The following is a 24,158-nucleotide window of genomic DNA, read 5'->3' as shown; positions in this document are numbered from 1 at the left end:
ACATGCTTAACTTGTAATTAGCTTGATAAACACATTTACCAATTTGACAATTCCTTGGATTTGATGCTTGGAATACTAAGGTGTTCCATTATAACACTACAAATATTACAATTGACATGTCACACTTGCAGTAAAGCCACTAGATATTTAAGTATAAAAGTGTTGATTCATAGCCTTAGTGCACACACACCGAGATGCAGTTAGAGACTCCGTTGGAAATGCTAGAGGTGCAGAAAATTGATATGAAGCCTGTTGAGTAATCAATGGTGCTACCACCTATGAGAGAGGTGGGTTATGCATCGGACCTTTTGGGAAAAGTAGTGATGCAAACTAGGCAAAGACACAATGGCCCTTTCAAAGTTCTGAAGCAAGTAAGCCAAGGGGCTTACAAACCAAAATTAGCGGTAATACTCAAGGTCAACCCGGTGTTCAATGTAAGTGTGCCAAAGCCTATTTGTGCAGATCAAGGGAATCCCGATTGAGGCAAGTCATAATGGTGGTAAGAGTAGTGGCCTCTTACTATTGAGATGTACAAGAGAGAAATACAAATTGAGTTAGGCAACGACGGAGACATAAGCCGAGGAAAATGTTTCGAGGGAAGAAACTACTCGACAAAAAGGCTAGTTGGGAATCAATCAATGTATTGAGGCAATTCCAATATGAGTCAAACCACTGTCATTCTGAGGACACGATGAGGGTGTCATGAAAATGGGTAGAGGAATGTCACTGGCCACGGACCAAAGCCCATGACAAATGCACATGGAACGTGCCATGGAGGTCAATTGATCAAACGGGGCTTATTTAACCCACTTGAACTTGTTTGATTCATGAAACCCATGGAGAAGCCCATCTACTTGAAGCCTTGGTAACCTTGTGAAACACTCAGTAAAACTAAAGTTACTAGGATAATTATTGTAAATCCTAAAGAATAAAGATATATATAGTTTCAATCCCTTAGGACTTTTATCTTGTAGATAGACACCAATTTCAATCGTTGATGTAATTTGATATGTATCGTTGGATCTGGGAAGCTCAACTATAAAGAGAGGCCTTCCCCTCATTTATAGTCATTCAATTGTAATCCTTCAAAGTAATAGAATACTTTTAAGAGCATTTACTTAAACATTTGGTGTGTGCTGTTTTTTTGTGACTTTTTTGTTTTTTGTTTTTTTTTAACTTATTTTCTCTTTTGAGTTTATTTTCGCTTTGTTTCGACGCCTTAGAGAATTTCTCAAGAATCATCATTTTTCTAGAGTAAGGTTGATTTAGGTGGATTTAAACCCAAAAAATTGTCCATGGCTGTGCAATTTTCTAGATTAAAATTCTAGTCCCATGAATTTACATCTTGATAATCTAATACTCAAACAAGAAGATAAAGTAATTTGATTAGGAATTATTTGGTCATGTTGTCAAATTAGTTTTTTTTTTATTCCCTTTTTATTTAATTTTGGGCATATTGGGCTTGGTGTTATTTTTTTGTTTGGACCAATTGATTTTGTGTAATGATTTTTTTTCCAACTTGGGCTGGATAAAATTTGGCCCAAAAATAAAAAAACCCAGTTTAGCTAGTTTTTTTTATTAATTCATCCGATTCACTATTGACAGTTTAATAACGATTTAATGTCGTTTGCAATTAGAACTACTCAACAACTACATTCGGACTAATATACCGATCAATTTTTAATTCAACCGGTACAATTGATCAGTTCAGTCCGGTCCAATTTAAACTACATAGGTATGACCCAAGGTAGTCAATACCATATTGTTGGGTGTACCATTTTTGTCTTGATACTAGCACATACTAGTATCGGCATGTTTCTATGTACCATTTCAAATTTATTTATGTTTAAATATTTTTCACATAAACAATCTCATTTTTAGTTTCTTGATAAATTATATATACAATTAAATATTGTATATATTATTTTGATAAAGAAATTATATATCATATATACATGCAAATATATCTCAATTATATCCATATAAATATGTTTATTTGTAAATATAAGTTTAAAAATTATTAATTAAGTTCAATAATTTAATTTAATAACTTTTAATTTTAAATGTAATTATAAAAATTAAAATGTTTAAGATAAAAAAAATTTAAAAATTAATTTAAAAACATCAAATTTTGTATCAACTAGTATATAAAGTACAAGTCGATATTAACAGAAAGAGACCAAAACACAAACAAAACATCCACCTGCTGTCAAATTAGGACCGAAGTGATTCATTACCAACCGATATGACCAATATCAATTCAATAGCAACTCTAATGGTATAACTCTATGCTTCGTGTTGAGTTAATTATTTATTTATACAAAACTTAATCTCTGCTTTGGTTCCCAAAATTTACTCCATCTATTTTACAAAATTTAAAATTCAACAAAATTATTATCATTGTTAAAATTCTTTTACTACATTCACTAGCATGACATTTTAAATTTTTTAAAGCATTCACTTTTGTAATAATGAAAGAAAAATAATGTTGAAAATGTTTGTAAATCATTTTCTTAAAATCACCCATTTGAATTCGTTACGATAAAATAATTTTTTGTGGGATAATATTTTTAAGAAAAATGTCATTATTGTTGTAATTAAAATATATTTAGACCAAGTAATGATGTTAATAAGTAGAGGACCAAATTATATAAAAAAATTAAAGTACATGAATTAAATTCAAGTCTCAACATAATTTAGGAATCTAAACTAAAATTAAACCATTGTCTTATAATGATAAAAAAGAGCATAACGAACCCAAAAAATGTGTCGATTCTAATGCTCGAGGACATTCAAATTATATATAACCATATAACATTTTAATTAAAAATTAACAATATTAATTATTTGGACAACTAATAACATTATAAAAGAAATAGGAACAAAACTATATTGGAAATTAAAGTATATAAATCAAACCTCATATTTAGGCATAAAATAAGGCTAAAATTGAAATTTAAAAATCGTACACTTTATATAGATTATTATATAGATATACCTAGATCAATCTATCTACCCAACCCAATAACCTGACCTATAAGAGTAGAGCTTTAGACAACAAACTTAACAAATTCAAACCTGCCAATCCAGCTCGAGCCAAAACTTGATTAAAAGATTTGAAAAACTTCTGATTATATAGCCTAAATCCAACCCATGGACATGTCTAATCACATCATTGATTCAAGGACCAAAAAGGACGGGAAAAAATAGTATAAAAAATGAACCAATTGGTTTTGGATGACCAATAGTTGAGATGTAAAACTGCAAATTGTAAATATTGGGAAATAACATTCTTTTACACAACGCCCGTCAAACTTGTGTTAGAAAAATCCTGGAGAAATGATTGCAAACTTGTTGCCTTAGCTCTATGCTAAATATCCATTTTAAAAAGGTAAAATTGATAGCATACAGGCATTTCAATCCACGTGAATATAATGATACAACAGTTTACACTAACCTGGAATGAAGGATTTGGTCGAGCTGCACGCTTCTCTGTTAGAAACTAGAGAGTCACTCTTCTATCCATTTCAAGAAATGATATCATTATAAAGTAAGGCTTGTCGTCTATTTGAGGATTAAAATCTCATAGTTCAGCAAGGAACAATAAACTGGAAACAAATCCTAGTTACCACCCAATCGACCAGTTTTCCTGCTTCGTATTTTGATCACAGGTTTATGTTGCCCTTCCAATGCTGCAAGATTTGCATCATTGCGGTTAACGATTCGTAAAGGGTGCGCTTCTGTGTTGAATACCCACTCATCCAATGGGATGACGGTAGGTGGTGAGAAAAGAAGATAAAGATATTTCAGCGTCTCTGCAAGAAAAAAACTTTGCATCTTGTTGTCTTTTACACCAGTGTTAACCTGAGAAAACCATCAAATAACATAAATGAATCACGACAACAATAAACATCAAACATTGGATGGGGTTAGGAAAATTTAATATCCTAGAAGATACTGGTCGCTGAAGAATTTTCTACCGTTAAGAATTATAGTGATTGATAGTTCAGCTCATCAAAGAAAGATTAAAACCTTTTAGCTCATCAAAAGGAAACTGAAATCTTTGGACTCTTCGAGAGAAACCCAAATCTTTTTAGGTTTTTCCCTTTCTTTTTGGTATCAATTCTGCTCTTAGGGTTTTATTATTTCATACTTCAAATAAGGATCGGTCTAACTACAAAAAAGAGGAAACCTATTCTTAAAAGGAAACTACATCAACCAAACTAAAAATATAATCAAGAAATAAAAACATAATCTAAGCCATAATTAAAGAACCCAAACTAAAGAACTTCCCCAGCATAAGTTTGGCCAGTAACATTCATAAATTTCGGTTATTAGATTTTAGATATTCTATTCTTTTTAACACTAGAAAGTAAATTACAAAAAACAACAATGAAAAACAAACTTATCTACCTTTCTTAAAATTAGTTCCCATGTCACATGAGTAGCACCTAGATTTACGTGTTTATTTTTAAAAAATTATTAAAAATATATATTTTCCTATTTGAATATGAATTGGTCTAATTTATAATAAGAGTCAATTTTGAAAAATAATTACGAAAATAAAATAACATTTTAAAAGTAATGAAAATAAAGAAAAGGGAAACAACCTATAGTAAAATATCAAGTAATAAAGATCAAATAAATTTTCATTCGAGTATGAGTAGAAATTTCACCTACAATAGCCATTACTTTATACTTCCTTGCCTTTGAAACGTAATGGAAAATGATAGTCACTATTATTAAAACTAAATAATAGTAAATTATGGAATATTAAATAATAATAACTAAACAACTCAAATAATAATGAAAATCATATCTTTATTTATGATGGAAACAAAACCTATTAAATACTGCTAAAATATGCTTTTTCCATAAGTTTTAGATGTTATTTTGAATAAAATGTCTTCCCAGTGCATATATTTATAATGCTAAATAACACTAATTAAGTTATAATTAATCTAGAATAATAAGTATAATTTAATATAGATCCAAAGTCTAATTAAATGATAATAACTATTACATTGATAATTAAAACATTATTAATAAAATAATTATAATTATAGTTATAATTATTATATAGATAATTTGTTAGGAATGTAATTTTATTGATTTAAAAATATGAGAAATATAGATAATACAAAATACTAATTCTTAATTAATCAATTTTTCTCTTAATTTCTCAAATATACATGAATCATACTATTTGTTAAGTCAAGATTTGTGTTGAATCAAATCGATTTTGGTTAGACGCAATTAGTATTTATAAAAATTAGTATTTAATTTAATCATAAAACATATTTATTTTCTTGAGTTTTAAAATATAAATTAAGAATAAATAAATAAACTTATACATTATAGATTAGATTACCAATATATTGATACTACCTTTAAATATATATATAATGTTAATCTCACACATTTAATTTTTATTAATTATAAAAATTGATTTTAACATTATTAATCTCTATCATATTTAAAATAAAATCATATCTATATATAAAATTCTATTTTATTATATTTAATTTATCCAATTATATTTAATGAGTTGATAATTTTATTAATTAATAATAAATTATGTTATTCTTTTAAGTACAACCTTTAAAAGATATGACCAAATTAACTAATTTCACATTAATATACTATTATATTAATTAATATTCTTTTATTATGATCACACAATAATACTAATAAATTATTATTCTTATGTCAATTTAGTAATATAATTAACAATAAAGAGTATTATCATCAGTTTAAAAGTTTCTTCAAACTCGTGCTTATAAATATATTATAAATCCTGAACATATATTTGCCATATAACAAGGATGAATATGTAAAACTGTTGACAAACACTAGAAAGGAACGTAAATAAAATAAACATACTGCCCAAAGAAAAAGTTCCATGGAAGTAGTTCACATTACAACTTTTTAATATGGACCCTAAACTATTAGGTTTCATCAGCTTAATGCCAATAAAAAGAAACAATTCATATTTTGTTATCTAAACATCACAAACAGATTCAAATATTCATAAACAAAAAGCAAAAAACTTAGATTACGCAAACAAGATTCACCCACAGTATAATGCCAAGTCAATATGACATGACACAAATAGGGATTAAGATGTTCCAATTCATATTCAATATCAGACACTAAGTTTAAATCTTTTTAGGCCATTTACATTATAGGTCATTTTTTAATAAAAATTTACCTGATAAAAGAAACTTGTATGTTTGTGAATCTGATGGCATACATAGAAGCTCTATCTCTCCCAATTTGGAGGATGATGAAAATTTGGTTTCAAGGAACTTAGAGGGATAATGCTTTTCTCTTAGTTAGCCTATATAGCATGCTAAAACAAAATAATTTCTCCTCTCCCTTCATTTCCTTTGTACTTTTCCTTTCCCCTCAACCCAAACACTGTGTTAGGGGGCTAAAAAAAGAAATTAACATTTCAAAGGAAACAAGAAAGTAATCAGGCACTAAGCATATACTTATGACCAATCTAGCTAAAGTACCAAAATGCTCTGCTGAGCATCTTATTGCTTCTTTCTTTTATTAAAAACTGTGATCTTTGAAAGGATCAAAAGTACAAATATAAACACAAAATAAATAAATAAACAATAGTGCTGGGGGTTTTGACAGAGAACTTACATCCTTCAGTCCAACATATCCAGATTCTATCCGGGAGTTCTTTTCAAATGCCTGAAATATATTCCAACCCCACTCTTGATATGTCTTATTACCAGTTAAGCGCCACAAATAAAAGAGTGATTCAACTGTCTCTGGTCTCAATATGTTCCAGGATGTGCCCACTGTCATGTCCTGAAAAGTTTACGCTTATAACTGTCATCATATAATATGATAAGAGCACGTATATCACTAGAATAGTGGGAACTTACCTGCCCCGGATTAAAGAAATAATTCTCTCCGGCTAACTTTGTTGGTGTGGATTGGTAGAAACTGTAACAGGTCCAAGCAAGCTACATAAGAAAAAAAAATCAATAGCTGAAGATCAGCTGCTCTTTAAATGGATCATACAGGGGTAACCAAGTATCAGGAACCCAACATATTTATAAACCGCTCATGTGTGCTCAAAGCCACCCATTTTACACCCTCACATGAAGACACTATATTTTACATGACTTTCCCTAAATGAAATCAGTAATAAACGAGATAACTGCAATTCACACTCTTAATCAAACTCTTAATCACCATACACTATACCTAGGACTCCATTTAAGAAGATAATGCTACATGGAAAAATGAAAGGAAATGTGCCTATACCGAGGAAAGTAATCTACAGTGCCAACAGGAGAAGCAATAAGTTCATCATAAATAATAAATTGATTGTAGACATCTATCAATTTAAAAAAAAAAAATCAAATGGACAATTTCATTGCTGGGTGTCAATTTGCACAAAGGGACAAAATTTCTTTGATAAAAAGGCATGAAGAATCCTCCTCACATTGCAAACCTTATAGCAAAAATTAGTTTGATTTTCCTTTCAGCAAGCCACAATCATAACCTATCCAGTTTACTCCTCCTTAAAGCTGGGAATGACATGAAGGCTTAGGTTATGAAACTGCTTTTTTGAGTTTTAACCATTAAAGGAACACTTATTTATTATTTTTTTCGAGTTTTCCTTCACAAAATTAGCAGCAACCTTGGTCATCTGCTGATCTCATGGATGGCATCAACTTTCTGTCCCAGAACCAGTTTGACATTTGTCAAAGGAACATCCGAGAAAAAACATAAACATTTTTCAGTAGCATGATCAAGGTGAAAGCATTTTAAGCTTAGTATTTCAAGCCATTAAAAATACCTCTTCAGCAAGTGAAAGAAATTTCTTTGCCTCATCAGGACCATAACCAGATGAACCTAAAGCCAACATTCCTGGAGCAAAGCATGCTAATTCATCCATCTGCAAAAATATGAAATGTCAAAGCAAGAAGTGAAACAATCCAACTATAAAATAACAATGCCACACTAGAGCCACAGTAACTCATATTACCTTGTCTGTCAGTGAATCCCCATTTTTCTCACAGATATATGCAAAAGATGATGGCGTTGATCTTCTAATTAAGCTTAGTAGACCTTTCATTGATGTTTCCCACATCTCTCTACATCCAACATTCCCCAATGGAGTTCTCTTATCAGAAAGCTAAATCAAAATAAAATGCTGAGTATTGCATTAAAATCAATGTGCTTAAAGCATGAAAACCAAATTCATCAATAAAGATGTTCAACATTTTGCTTCTTGTTCAAGCTATAACAGTTTTTTTTTTTTGTGTGTGTGTGTGTGTGTTCAAAAGTCTGTAGAAAGTCCCCTAAGGATTTATCTCAAGCACCTGAAACTTATCCTTCACCAAGTCTTTCATTTTATTTTCATACTAACTTCAGATCCAAACACACACACGCACATAAAGTCGGAAGTGACATCCATTTGATATTAATAGAATGCATTGGAACCTTGTCATATTCTGCATGAGCCTAAAGATGTGCCAACAACAAAATGTGCTTTCTTTATAAGGAATTAGAATAAAATTAGCACAAGTAAACCCAAAATCACTTAGCGAACAATGATTTGATTTCAGAAATCTTATGTTAAGCATAAACTTGATTATGCAGGATGGAAGGAGGCTAAGCTCCTTCAAAGTATTAACATTTAAAGAAATATGATTTTAACATCCAATGGATAACCATAAGCAGCTATTAATAGCAGCAATTCAAAAAATGCAAATAGAGAAAAGAGAGATGATGGAATCTCACCTATAAAGCTTTAATGATGATGTTTTGTTTCCCTGTATCCAGGCTTTGAGCAGATATTCATAGAAGCTGCAATAAACTTATTAATATTATGCAGAACCTCAAATAGAAAAAAAAAATTGACCAAGGCTGATTTTCAAATGGTAAATACCTATCACCCATAGCACCAAAGGTTATAGTGGAGTATGAACCAGTTGCAGTGTCAGGATTAATATAGATGGGAAGCAAACCATCGGCCGGAAAAGTTTTATTAAGCGCAACTATAACCTTCTCCACCTAATGCATCAAAAGACGAGCAAATTAATTATCCACCTTGGCAACCAATAGGCACTTGAACAAAAAGTTTTCCCCTCAAAAGAGCCAATGGTGGTCCTTTCAGCATAAACTTTCATTTTTTTTTTTAAAAAAACAAAAAAAAAACAAGGCTTCTAAAATATGGCTATAGCAATTAGCACCATACTGAAGTCTGATATCTGATATCAATAAAGCAGTCCTACCACAACAATCAGAAAGAAGGTCTGTAACATACACACATGTAAGCATGAAAGGAGTATACCTTCTCCTGATACTTGGGATCTCCTGTTCTTTGAGAAAGAGCAATAAACTCCAGTTGCTCAGTCCCTGAGTCTGCAAGAATACTTTGACCCTAGGGAACAGAGGGAAAAAGTAAACTCAATGAAATAAATATGTGATACCAGCCCCAAATTCAAATAAAGGAGATTTCTGCTTAGGAGGTAAATTTTCTACTAGCAAAACGACAAACTACCATATAAAGGACAACGAAAGACCTAACAAGTTACTTGCCAAAAATAGACAGAATAATCTCTACGGCACATGGTCTCATTTGTTGGATAGACAAATAATAGTTTCAAGTCAAATTCAATTGGGATTTAATTTCAATTAGAGAAATCAACTAAATAAATACTTTTGCATAATGCCACTCAAACCAAACTCATGTTCCACTAAGTCTTCAGCAGTGTTAGTGATGTCCGGTGCAAAAGGATTTGTTTACATCAGCCAAAGTCACATGATGATAGAAAATTCCATACATTGTTTAACAAGCTTAAAATATATATTATTAACTGGCATTAAAAAATTATTTCCATCCATTCAATCAGTTAAACTATTCTGAAGTTTAAGTTCTATCAATAATAACTAAAAGCAATGTTGTAAGAACCAGACTGGTGCTCGAATCAGTCAGACCACCACTTCCTAGTTCAACTATATATCTACTTCAAAAATAACCTTTATCAAATCCGAATACAATACATAGAAACAAAATAAAACCCAAGAATATATCATTTCATTTGACACCTTTTTAAGGTTTCCTTCACTTTTCCAATTTCTTCCCTTGGAATATTACTGCAAAAAATCACCTGTATCAAAACCGAATACAATAGAAATCTTTCCTCTCTATCTCATCTCCCTTCTCATGTTTCCAGTTCTCCCCCTTCCTTTATCCTTTCCACTTTTTCCATTAAAACTTTTCTTCTCCTACACCCCCTCCCCACCGCTCTAATCTCTCCCACCCATTATATGTTGCCAAAATACCCTTTAGAGAACAAATTTGAAATCTTTATCAGGGGAAGTTTCAACCTCATGAGTCTCGTCTCTCCTTCATTTCTTGTTTATGCCAAACAACCACTTAAAAACAAGAAACGTTTTCAACATTTTGGAAAAGTAGATAAATTTTAGATCTATACTATCAACTTTTTCCCTTATTTTTGTCGTTTTTCTACTTCTTATGGATGTCAGGTATTTTTGAAATATCCAAATCTTGACTTCTATTTAGATTAAACCTGTTTTATTTATTCTGTTTCCTAGGTTTTAAACAGTTCATAGCAGCTCTTTCAATTTCCGGCTCCATGGAGGAAGTTGAATCGCCAGACCAACCGGTCCGCACCGATCTCAACAACACTAACTAGAAGTCACCATCATATGCTAGCTCATTTTCATTCTTTTCCAGATTTAATAAGAGGTTGCACATAACCATACACGTATTTCTTTTAAAGTGCATTTGCACTGTTCGTTTATTTTAAGGTAAAGCTAATAAAACAACTAAAAACTAAAGCAACCAAAGGAACACTTAAGTTGTGCATGCTTTTATGTGCTTTGACAAAAGTGTCTAGGTGCAAAAGCATGCACATTGTCAAAAACATCCTTGCCCAAAGCAAGGCATCTTTGTTAATTTGCCACTAATGCTAGGTGCACACCTTTCTATGCTTAGTAATCATGGTTCGGATTATAAAAAGATGGCTATTGGATGGGGGCCATAACTTGTTGGTCCAACAATAGAAAAACAAGCTTCCAACTATTATAAGCTAGAGAAGTCATAATCTAAGCAACCTAACTTATCATGTATATGAAAAAATCTTTCAGTGCAATAGCATCAAGGAGTGTAAATACTAATAAACAACAACAAGGCAAAAAAATTACCCCAGCCCATCCAGGGTTATGTGCATTTCCACGAGCCAAGTTGATAACATTATAAGGGATCCCAGTAGTAGTATCCCAAGCAGGTAGTAATCTATCTGCAATATCTCTAGCTTTTTCGAGGAAAACGTTGTCCCTTGAAAGATCATATGCACTAAGAAGCCCACCTACAACTCTGAATTTTCAATTAGAATATGCAGGACAAATAGTCAGATATCACGGTCAGTTTAAAAATAAAACAAAAGAAAAAAATTATTTAGATGGAAAAAGGACAATAACTCAAGATTTTCTCAATGGAAGAACTGATGCACGTATAAACTAAAAAAGCAACCTTATGGTTGTCTCGAAAACACTGGCATCATAGTCCTTGTTAAAATCCAATGAGTTTGCAACCCACCTGCAAACAGTAGCACCAAAGCACCTATCAATAGTAATTTAACAATAACCCCCTCTAGGAAAACAATATTGCATGTTATTTATACTTGTGAACTAATGAAAAACAGAAAATGGTTGAAGCACTTGATGCTTCCATGCTCTCTAGAACACCAATGATGATAGTTCAACATAATAAAAATGACCTAAATACAACAGTCCTATATATCTTGACTAGGGGAGCATGGTGTGACAATCAAATGTAACATTATTCAACTCAAATAGTTTAAATCAAAATAAGAAAACGATAGTCAATTAGAATTAGTGGTGTTGGCATAGACAACTAGAACTATGGTATTAGCACAGGCAACTCGGGGGATACATACAGGTAGGTTTCCTTGTAAACTAGTACATGTAAAGGGAAAAAGAAAAAGAAAAAAGTGAGCATCTAAAAGAAAATGATAAGAACAAGAAAGATATATAGATTCAATCAAGGATCTTGGTGGCATAAGAATGAATGCTAAGCATGCTGAAAGATACTTGACAAACATACAAAAAAAGTGAGAAGGCTAAAACGTGAAGGGAGATAAATTACGAAAATTATTTACATGACATGAAAACCAATTAGATTTTGCCCCATATCTATTTTCATTGTTCTGCATATTCAAGACTTAAAAGTATAGCAATCTAAGAGTTTCTTATTTGTTAGCCTTGATTTTCAAATGTTTTGATATAACAAAATTTAACTTAAAATTCTCCTAAATCAAACTTGCAAAACTCATGACAAATATTAGAAAATTATTTTCAAATGATACTAATAAATTGGACCAATGTGTTTTAAAATATTTCTTATAAGTTAAAATTCCAAAAGAATTTGAAAAATATCCTCTAAAATTTACTCATAAATTGCATTGAAACAAGTCTAACAATAAGCCATCTTGTGCTTTCAAGGGAGTTGTACCACAACAAAGGCCCAGTTGTATTGATACAACTAGAGTTGTATCCATACCCTAGGGGCCTTGTAGCACAAGTCCCACAACTTACTTTTAAAGTTTTCCTTGAGACTTGTATTGATACCTAGGAGGAGTTCTATTGACAGACGTCTAATAGTAAGCTTTCTTCATTTTTCCCTATGACTCGTAGCAGTACAAGCCCAATTGTGGTGATATCACAAGCTCCAACTACTATACTTTCAAGCACTTATATTGATACCAAAACACTTGTATTGGCACAAGTCCTCTACAGAGCGCAATTAATGCGTAAATTCAATGCTACAACTGCTCCAATTTGTGCCTAACATCTCCAAACTTGAAAGGGTATAAATACGGTTCAAGGACTTAATAATGATAACAAGAAACAAGTTCATAAAGTCTATTGTGCAAAAACCAAATTCTTCACTTGTAATTCTCATACTTTTCTTTTACACGCTTGTTGTTTCATTCTCTTTCAATCTTTTAAATGTTATATATTCATTTTGGTGAGTATAATTGTTGTATATCAACCTTTAAGAGGTATTCTTTATTTGATTATCCATTTCTCAAATTTGTGAGGGTTTATTTAAGGTTCTTTAGTAGAAAACCTTAAAAGAGGAAGTGGCTCTACCTCGCCCATCGAAAAATAATGTTATAAAGGTTAAATTTGGTCCTTAAAAGGGATATTAGTGAATTTGCGAAGTCATTAGTTCTGAAGAGCTAAAGCAGTGGAAATAAATAATTGAGGCCGAACCTCTATAAATCATTGTGTCATTTTTATTTTCTATCTTTTTTCCAAAATTTTGCTATCACTAATTCATCCCCTCTTGGTGCATCTTGAGCTTTATACTATTGAAAAGGATAGGTGATCTACAATTTCCCTTGACAAAATAAGCATATATAAAGGTTTGGGTCAACCAAAGGTTCAAACTTAACTACTCAAAAACAAGAGAATGTATATTTTAAACTCTTTCCTATCCCTAATTTGTCATCTCACAAATGGATTCATGGTGGAATCGTCGAAATTTATTCTCTGTCGCACTAACAATTCACTGAAAAACCAATAGTGTGCCCTTTAAATACCATAAAACCCTATAAATAGCATCAAAATGCTCATGACCATGCACATAAATTGGGTAATCACGCTTATAGCAAAGGCTATGACTTGGCTGTGTATATGACATAAAAGGAAGTCTCTCAACAAGCCCTTGATACTGTGCAACAAATGTAAAGGAGCCTTCCTTTCACCTGTCAAGTATCCCACCATTTCGCGTCCTCTAATGTACATACGAATAGGTTGTGAACAGTATAGGAAATTAGTGTAGGAAATTATCACCATTCAAGCAAATGGTCATAATTTGAACGATGTGGAAATCTATGCTAGTCTTAATAGGATCGACTATTGTTTTGGAGGAAAGATTTTCTAGAATAGTAGTGGACCACATAAAACATGCTGGCAAAGAATGAAGAGTAAAGGAAAAAAAATCATTGATGCCAACTAGAAAAGTACAAATATCGAGGAATAAATTGAAATAACTCAGAGGAAAAAATTCAGTTCAATTTCTACTGCTTTAGTTTACAGATTTATAAAGAGAGAAATAATCATTTTAAAGGAAATAAATCCTAATTCCTAAGAATCAAGAATTGATATCCTAATTTCTTAAGAATCGATGAATCGAGATTAGTTTTTATTTACAAGAGAACTAATAGTAATAAGGTAAGATTTCTATCCTTAATTATAGGGATTCCAACACTACCCTCAAGTTGGAGTGTAAATGTTAATCAAACCCAACTTGCCAATAAGTTCTTCAAACATGTTTCGTTCAAACTCTTAATTAACATGTCCGCAACTTGTTGTCTAGTAGGTAGGTAGGTGATGCATACTTCTCCGAGTGTATTTTTCTTTTATAAAGTGACGATCTATTTCCACATGTTTGGTCCGATCATGATGCACAGGATTATGTGCTATCTTGACAGCAGACTTGGTTGTCACAAGACATCTTCATAGGTCCAGTATAAGGCACTTTTAGTTCTCTCATAAGTCTTTGTATCCAAACTCCTTCGCATATACCATGAGATAGTGCTCGATACTCGCCTCTGCCTTTGCGTGCTATCACAGATCTGTTTTTTGCTCCTCCACGTCACAAGATTACCCCAAACATAACTACAATAACCGCTTGTAGACCGTCTATCATTAATGTAACACCTAATAATCTGCATCGATGTAAACTTCCACGCTTGGTTGTGATGTCTTCTTGAAGTATGTGCCTTTACTAGGAGTTCCTTTTAGATATCTTAGTATTCTATACGCAGCTTCAGTGCTTCTCCTCGAGCATGCATATATCGACTAATAACACTCACATCAAGGCTATGTCGGACGAGTGTGAGATAGGTAGATGAGTCTTCCTACTAGACGTTGATATCTCCCCTGTCGATTTCTTCTCCATCCTCATTAGTTCCCAATTTAAGGTTAAACTCCATAGGAGTTTCAAATTGTTTCTTGCCCATCAAACCAACTTGACGAGAGATCAAGAACATATTTCCTTAGGAAATGAAGATACCTTTTTCGACCTTGCTACCTCCATACCAAGAAAATATTTAAGACTCCCCAAGTCTTTAAGTTCAAACTCTGTACCAAGAAATTCTTTCAATCTCAAAATTTCGCCGAGTCATTTCTGTTAATATTATATCGTCGACATAAACGATAAAGATGCGAGATTTACCCTCTTTCGAGTGCTTGTAGAACATGGTGTGGTCATACGTCCTTGAATGTAATTTCTGCTAGTCATAGCTTTTGCAAATCGGCTGAACCATGCTCGTGGAGATTGTTTCAGCCCATACAAGGACTTCTTCAACTTACACACTTGGCCTTTGTTTTCTTCAAACCCGGGTGGGAAATCCATGTATACCTCCTCATTTAATTCCCCGTTGAGAAAAGCATTTTTTACATCCAATTGAGTCAAGTGTCAATCAAGGTTGGCAGCAAGGGATAGCAGGACTCGAACGGTGTTTAGCTTGGCAACCGGTGCAAACGTCTCGTTGTAGTCGAGACCATAAGTTTGGGTGAATCCCTTAGCCACAAGTCGAGCTTTGTATCGGTCTAAACGGCCATCGGGTTTAAATTTCGTAGTGAAAATCCATTTGCACCCTACGGTTTTTTTTTCCTTTAGGTAGATCCGAGACTTCCCATGTTTCATTTTTTTTTAGGGCCTTCATTTCTTCCATCACGGCTTGTCTCCACTCAGCTGATTCAAGAGCCTCTTCTATATTTTTTGGAGTTTTTACAGAATCAACATTAGTCACAAAAGCTTTGTAAGACTTAGATAAATTTCCATAGGATACAAACCGAGAAATAGGATGTTGAGTGCAGCTCCTTGTACCCTTTCGAACTGCAATTGGAAGATAGATGGATGGTGACGGAGGTGGGACTTCTGTTTCAGAACAGTCCTCGGTTGGAGATGTAATTGGCACTGCTGTATCAGTTTCAAGAGAACGATTCCGTCGGAGTAAACCAGATTCTTTGTTTTCCTTGATCGGTGGTTGTTGTACTTGGTGGAGGTATTGTTATTGGGAAGGACGGTGTTAAATTCTTGCTTTGTGGAAACAACAACTAAATCTGGATAGGTTTGTTTGTGATAGTAGTAGTAGGACCGGGAGGTATAATGAGGAGAGTATTAAGGGTCTCATCTTCATTAAAACCTCCCCGAAGATGAGATCTTGCAAAGTATGGTTCATTTTCAAAGAAGGTAACATCCAGAGACAAACATTCAAGCAATGTTGGTGAGTAACACTTATAGCCTTTTGTGTAGGGAATATCCAATGAAGATGCAGGTGTGGGCTCGAGGATCAAGTTTGGATTGATTTGGTTGATGGTTATGGACAAAAGCTTTACAGCCGAATATTTTGGCTGGAAGATTAGGAACATGGGATAGAGGGAAGGCCTTTAAAAAAGTATTTAGAGGTGTATGGAAATTGAGGATCTTTGATGGCATTCGGTTTATGAGATAACAGGCAGTGAGGACAGCTTCTCCCCACAAGTATTTTGGAACATTTATAGTGAACATTATGGCTCGAGCCACAACAAGGAAATGACATTTTTTCTCACAGAGATCCCGTTTTGTTGAGGAGTGTCAGGACAAGAGCTTTGGTGTATAATGCCTTGGTCAGAAAGGTATGGACTTAAGACAGAGTTGAAGTATTCTCTCCCATTGTCAGTACGGAGGGTATGTATGGTAGAGTTGAATTGGGTTCGAACCATTGAGTGAAAATTTTGGAATACTTTGGGTGTTTGATTTTCTTTGAGTAGATAGATCCAATGAGACCTAGTATGATCATCAATGAATGTTATAAACCATCTAGCCCCTGCAATATTTTTCACTCGGCTAGCTCCCCATAGGTCACTATGGATTAACGAAAAAGGTTGGGACTGAATATGTGGTTTTAATGGGTATGGCACACGAGTATGTTTAGATAATTGGCAAATTTCACACTTCAAGGAACTAATACTTTTATTTCGAAATAACAGCGGAAGATGTTTTTTCAAATACACAAAGTTTGGATGTCCTAACCTACGGTGCCATAACATAATAGTGTCCTCTTTTGAAGTGGATAGAGCCAATCCCCCTTGTGTACTGTTTTTATTCCAAATATATAGTCCATCATCAACTTTAACAGTGCCAATCATCCTCCCCGATTTCTGTTCCTGTATCACACAACCAATTGCAGAAAATTCAACAAGAACATTTTCATCCTTAGTAAGTTTACTAATTGAAAGTAAATTACAGGACAAGTTTGGGACATGTAGGACTTTATCGAGAGAAAACTCTCATCATTTGTACTTCTCCTATTCCATACACAGTGAGTAAGAACCGTCAGCTATGCGGATTCGGGATTTGTTATGACAAGGAGTGTAGGTGTGAAACAACATGGAGTCACCTGTCATGTGATCGGAGGCGCCCGAATCGAGTATCCAAGGAGATTGATTATTAGATTCAAAAGCAATGTTGAGGGCAATACCTTGAGTGGCTAGAGATCCATGAGTAGTGGGAGTACCAAGTATCTTATGGAAAGTCTCAACTGTTGTTTTTGGTTAACGTCAAGAACATCATCGCAGTAGTGGAGGAATTAATTTCACCTTGAGTGATTCCTTGATTGATATTCGAATTATTTGTGATGTCTCGCCAGAGAAATTTTCATTGATATCACCCATTGGAGGACTAAACCAAGGAATTTTTAGGAAGGAAATTAGAGAAAAAAATTAGGATCGAATGAATCCTAAAACTCGATACCATGAAAAACTCGAGCAAAAATTGAGTTCAATTTCTCTGCTTTAATTTACTGATTTATAAAGAGAGAAATAATCATTTTAAAGGAAATAAATCCTAATTCCTAAGAATCAATAATTGATATCTTAATTTCCTAAGAATCGAGAATCGAGATTAGTTTCTATTTACAAGAGAACTAATAGTAATAAGGTAAGATTTCTATCCTTAATTATAGGGGTTCCAACATAAATTATCCAATTCATTAAGTAAACTATTATAAAGTTATAGGCTACATAAATTAGGAATCAATTCACTAGGGAAAAAAAATAACTATTGACAAACTAGACACCTAGCTAAATATCCAATTTACAACTATACATGAATTCTTTCCCAAACAGTTTCAAATCCTTCTATAAAAACAAATGGTTGAACCTTGAAAGATTCTATTCATGAAATTGAAATTGAAATTAAAAGACACTACACTTCAATGGTGGAAAAGAGTTAAGGAACAATGATCACGTCAAGGAAAGCAAGCAATAGTTGGGAGCACATGAAAAGGAATAGTTTCTGCCAGAAAACTATACTATAGAACATTATAGAGAATTTTATGTGCTCAAACATACTAGAGAGTCCATTGATCACTACACAATTTAATAAGCAGTTCATTAGAGTTGGTTTGAATGAAACTAATGAACAGCTAATAGCTTGATGTTTGCAAGTTTGGATCAAAATATTAGAGACAAACTAGAGACGATTGACGTCTATAATTAGAAGATGCTTAACAAGCCTTACAAGCTGAGGAAAAGGTTTTACACTATGGTGCAAGGAGACCTTTATCTAGTAGAGCAGCTGTCGTTTCTCAAGGCTATTACAATGATAAGAAAATTCCTTCTTCAAGTAAGCCCTATAAAGGAAGTGTAATAGAAACCAACAAAGGCAACATAAGGTAGAGTGAGTTACGAGGTGGAATGCTGTTTTCAGATTGTTTTAGTATTTCTTTTGGCTTAATTTTGCATTTTCTTGTTTTAATTTAGAAATTTTGTATTTGACATGTTTTTGATAGTTTTTAAAAGTTTTTTAACCTATTTTATTTTTCAAGGATTAGTTTAGGGTCTTTTGTAAGTTTAAGTAGCTTTGTAAAAAACAACGTGGAACAAGAAAACAAGTTGCAAAGATAAAAAGGAAGAATTCATATTATAGAATAGGCTACCTTCTAGGCAAAAATAAAAAAGAAGAATAGGTTGCCTTTGCTAGCACACCAAGCCAAAACCTAGGCACCCATCAACTGCAATTAACTTACTAAAACAACATAGTTTTGCTAAAGGCAATTTAGTCTTTTCCGTTATGGACATGAATTCTACCCTAAAAAAGCTCAAAAATAATGCAATTGGAGAAAAGGAAGAAAGGAGAAGTCATTTTTAGAATTCTTATGCTTTAGATTAGGTTAGATAACTGTCAAAAATGTTTTCTATACAATTTTATTTATATTTTGAGATTTCTTTAAGATGTGTTTGGATGAGAGATTTGGAAAAGAAATTTTATTTGTATTAAGGTTTTCAAGATTCTAAAACTAATTCCTTATAATTTTATATAATTTTATTTCAAAATTTATTTTATTTAATTCTAATATATTTTTAAAATTTTATTATATTAAGAATATTTATAAATTTAATTATATCTATATTGAATATTTTTATATTATTTATATTTAATATCATTATTCTTCCTTTATAATTATTTTTTAATTTGTAAAATTTAAATAATTAGGTAACTGTGCTTTTGCATTTTCATCAAACCGAGTGATGCCAGGTTAGTTGCATACCAAGTCAAATACTAGAGTTCACTCTAAAGACCTAGTTATTAAATTATCCAATCTTGGTTAAGACATGCACCAATTATCAACGTTAATCTATAAGATATAGACCAACATTAAAGGAAAGTCTATGAGAGCTAAAGTTTCTTTGTTATTTCCTATTAAGATATGCAGCAATTTAAGGGGTTGCTAAAGAGGCTATAAGCTATACACCAACTTAGCTACCTTAGCGCTATAGATTATCCGAGTTGTTATACCAAAAGGATTATTAATCTAACATAGGTTGCTAATACCCATTACTAGATAATTATCAATCCAATGCTTTTTATGTCATTGATTGCCACTTTGTTAATTTATTTAGTCCAACCCTTAATCGTTCCCGTCATTTAGTTAGTTGATTTGTTAGATTTAGTATTAAGTGTACAGAATAGTTCAAGTGTAGTAATTTTATTAGTATTATATTCAGCAGAGCATTCTTCACTGTGGGTTCGATCCTCGAAATACTTAATTCAATAAATTTATTTCATTATAATTTATTACTTGATACCATCTAGTGTGCTTTCTAGTAATTGGGTTTAATGGTGAAAATTTTATCAGGTTTGCAAATTTATTGGTTTTTTATATGCCAATAACCACATACCAACCATCCTTCAATGAATGTGCAACTTCATTCAATTAATGGAGAACTACTTGAGATGATTTTCCAAAAAGATCTCATTATTTGAATGGTGTAATCAACCTTATGTGCAAATCCTATGAAACCTGAGTGCGTAAGAAGCTTGGAATCTTTTTTCTTTTTTCTATCTAGCATTTTCAAGTTCCTCCCTAGTTTCAAATATAAAGCCAGCTTGTCTAGGTCTTTTCTAACCAACTCTTGTGAAGCTCATGTCATATACCTTCAACATTCACCCTTTAAAAACAAGAATGTGGTTCAAAGTACTTCCAGAAATTCCTCACACGAAAATCAAAAATGAAGTGTGAACCAAATTAAATCACTTGCCAAGCACCTTCTAATTTGACTTATGTCTTATGGCTTTCCAAAGAACAAAAGAATAAGCTATGTCAAAGTAAAGCAGCTATTCAAGTAACTGATAATCTACAGAAACAAGTCAATAAAAACAAGCATGCCTTCCTTCAGCAACACTCCCTGCTCCCTTTTCAATGTTTAATATAGCAAAACAACATATATAACTACTTATAAATGGTATATCTACATGACAAGTGGGTTGCCAACCCCTCATTGGTAAAGTAGCATGACATTAATGCCAAACTTACAGTTACACAACTTCATCCAAATCACAAGCACAAGTAAACAAAAATTCAAACTTAAAAGCTATTTTTGACAGATGACGAAAGAACGATACAATCTAGCATACAATGAAACAAAACCTTATATTCAAAAACAAAAAAGAAAAAAATTGAATATAGAAAGCTGAACTTACTCTCTTGCTCTTTGGAATTGCTCATCCAGACCCATAATGTATAAAGTATCAAGAGAGTCTATTAGTGTTGCTCCAAGACCACCAAAGCTATTGACACCATCCTTTGACTGAGGCTGGTGTAGGACACAAAAAATATACAAAATGAGCATCATTATGAAGAACAATCCAGATTCTTTTAATATATGAAATATCTGCATCAGTTTTAGACTTAAAATAAGTCTGCCTATATCAAACAAATGTCATATTTTAAACAAGCTGAAGTTCGTAAGCATAAATTCCAAGATTTTTCTTTTTTGTTTCCTATCATCCAATGTTTTTCAGAAATTATAAGTTGATAACTATGGCCAAACTGACAACATGCATTCTATTCTACTTCACTGCACTTTTGAATTATTCTCAAAGTTGTTCACATTCAATTCTTTGACACTTCCTTTTACGTGACATTTATTTGCCAACAAAAACTCATGCAAACAATGATAATGAATGCAACAGCCACATCACTTCCCATACGACTGGAGTGCAAGGACCTATGAACCTCACGAAATCAATCACTTAAGTTCTTCAAGTAAACTCCTAAAGGTTTGCAAGCGACACAAGCTTTAACGAGTAGAATTTGTATGGCAAACATATTGAGATGATATTCGAGTTAACTGAACTTAATGCTTATGCACAAATTGAACACATAGCTACAAATTATGAAGACAATACCAAATTGCAGGTTTTGGCACAGAAAGCCCCTAGTTTGTTGAGAAAATCATTCGTATTGATTGTTACTCTAATTATCATAACTTTTCTAATGTGACAAAGAATATAATAAGCAGGAAAAAAGCAAGGACAATAGCTACGGATTATGAAGACAATACCAGATTGCAAATTTTGGCACAGAAAGCCCTAGTTTGTAGAGAAAATCATTCATGTTAACTGTTACTCTAATTGTCATAACTTTGGTAAGATGACCAAAAATATGGTACGCTAGAAAAAAGCAAGGACAACTGCTCATACCTGAAGTTCGTCATTGCCCCATGCATACCGCTCATATGAACTCCAGGCATGAACCATAGCTTCCTTAACTTTTTCTCTTCTTTGCATTTCAACGGGATCATTTGGCACTGCCTTACTCTTCAATTCCTCCAGCTGAAATAACCAAATGTTAATACTCAGTCCATGAATCTAACCAAAACTCACTGCACTGGAACATATATTGAGAGCAACATGACAGAACGGGATCCATGAAGACATAATAAAAGAAGAAAAACAGATAATATAATAAATGTATCACTAATCCCACCATTTTTTACAATATGTTGACAGTGAATTAAAAAAGAATGTCTAAATCTAGAGTCTCCAAACAAATTCATCTACAAATTTGTCATTCAAGAGAAATAAGTCCAAAAGCCCCTCCTAGGAAGGGGAAAAAAAAGAATCAACGAATGCAAAATGTGATCTTTTACATTTTTTTAGTAAGTGTGGAAAAGAATGCTTAACTTGAGCATACTAAAGTTGCTCTTACCATATCTCGTAATCGATGCACTTCATCAGTTAAATTGGACACTTCAACCTGGACGTCAGTAGGAAATTTGTTATACATAGGCATTTAAAAACAATATATCTCCTATAGCCAGTGCGTATCCACTTCAAATGAGGAATATGAACACAGCAGCGTTCACCTATCATTGTCGCAAATTCATAACAAATACCTACTTCAATTTTTAAGCCATCAAATCCATAAAAACCATACTTTTAGTACTTCCAATCTTTAAAAACAACAAAATCAGGATTGCAAGAATGCATAAAGAAAACGCTTTATAAGATTCTACACATTCAAAATTTGACAAAGCCTCTGCTAATTTCCTAACTATAAAATAGTGAATCAAACCGCAATTCGTCCTCACAAAAACCAACATCAAATTACCAAAAAAAAAAAACAAAAGAAATACTATCGAATTTACGAGCTCTCGATTCAAAACCAAAATCCGTCTATATTACAGTAACAATATTAGAATTGTAGCAATTAGTGCATACAGATCAGCAGTCGATTATTCCCCGTTCATGGTCTAACAAATCTAATTCCTTCCTTTTAAAAAAATCCAATTCCTTCGATTTCACATCAACTTAAGAGATAGTAATTTATTTTTCCCAAAAAAATAAACAAAAACAGAAAGAAGAAAACACGGCGATTCATAAAATTAAAGAATAAAAAATAAAAGTACAAGAAGTTTACCTCGTGTTCTCTAACGAGAGTTTGACGATCCCAAACGAAAAAAGTAGCTGAAACAAAAACAATCAAAAGCAAAGCCAAACGCTTCGGTCTTTTCAAATAATACGATGGATTACAGTATCTAAATTTACTCGAAGATGACGATGATCTAATCCTCGCCATTATCTAATTTTTCTTTAAACAAGAATCGGATCTTCAAAAACAAAAGTATTTTATAAATAATAAGAAGGAGAATCTTGAAAGACAAGGGAGGAAGACCGGTAGACCTGAAAATGGAAAAGGAAGAAATAGACAAAGGAACAGGGAAAAATGTTTTAAGTAGAGAAAAATAATAAAACTAAAATGACTCTATCTGGTTTGAATTGGTTATGAAAAGGTCGACTTCAGTTTTATAGAGTGGTGTTGAATAGTCTATTTGGTGGAAATAGAGTAGTCTAAGTGATAACATTAACAACATGTTTGGTTTGAGAAGCACGGATTACAGCCTAATTTGGCGGACCTATCATTAAATTAATGTTTGGTTTATTGTGTTGGCCTATTAGAATTTGTGTTGAATAGGGTTTTATTGAGGGAAAAGACTTTATAGTCATTTCCTTTCTTTATCATTGATTAGACATTCAACTTTATCAAGAGGATGAAAACGTTATAATTGGAACCATTATCTTTCTTCCTCGGTCTCACCAATAACTTCCTTTCCTTTCCATCTCTATTAAGGATAATGGTACTCTTTTTTTAAACGCTTCACTTTTTTATCTTTGGCTACATAGGAAACCTACATCACTCGATTGAAGCCATCATCTTTTGCTCTTTCTTCTTTTTCTTTTCCTCAATTGATATTACCTTGAAGCCATCAACTCTTCCTAGATTTGAAACAAA

General features: G+C 32.6%; 1 protein-coding gene and 1 long non-coding RNA gene across 3 annotated transcripts; both read right to left on the bottom strand.

Moving 5' to 3' along the window:
* Positions 1–3,248: 3,248 nt before the first annotated feature.
* On the bottom strand, positions 3,249–23,656 carry LOC105793945 (mannosyl-oligosaccharide 1,2-alpha-mannosidase MNS1). 2 transcript variants are annotated; one of them, XM_012622862.2, is made up of 14 exons: positions 23,286–23,655; positions 22,575–22,622; positions 22,067–22,198; positions 21,065–21,177; positions 11,534–11,599; positions 11,206–11,377; positions 9,326–9,415; positions 8,921–9,045; positions 8,773–8,838; positions 8,015–8,123; positions 7,826–7,924; positions 6,903–6,983; positions 6,655–6,825; positions 3,249–3,864 (listed from the first exon to the last, which is right to left on the bottom strand). In XM_012622862.2, exons 1-14 carry the CDS (start codon positions 23,442–23,444, stop codon positions 3,622–3,624), a joined length of 1,674 nt encoding a protein of 557 aa, XP_012478316.1. In that variant the 5' UTR covers positions 23,445–23,655; the 3' UTR covers positions 3,249–3,621. The 2 variants fall into 2 exon arrangements, with proteins under 2 accessions (XP_012478316.1, XP_052484185.1); XM_052628225.1 differs by lacking the exon at positions 22,575–22,622 and having other exon boundaries at positions 23,286–23,656.
* Positions 17,036–17,631, bottom strand: LOC128039767 (uncharacterized). Its single transcript, XR_008194345.1, has 2 exons — positions 17,562–17,631; positions 17,036–17,247 (listed from the first exon to the last, which is right to left on the bottom strand). It is a non-coding gene; the product is annotated as an uncharacterized LOC128039767 (long non-coding RNA).
* Positions 23,657–24,158: the final 502 nt, after the last annotated feature.

Source organism: Gossypium raimondii, chromosome 3 (genome assembly GCF_025698545.1).
Source record: "Gossypium raimondii isolate GPD5lz chromosome 3, ASM2569854v1, whole genome shotgun sequence".
Classification (NCBI taxonomy): domain Eukaryota; kingdom Viridiplantae; phylum Streptophyta; class Magnoliopsida; order Malvales; family Malvaceae; genus Gossypium; species Gossypium raimondii.
Note: the sequence above shows the minus strand (reverse complement) of the source record. Positions and strands in the feature narration are given on the sequence as shown.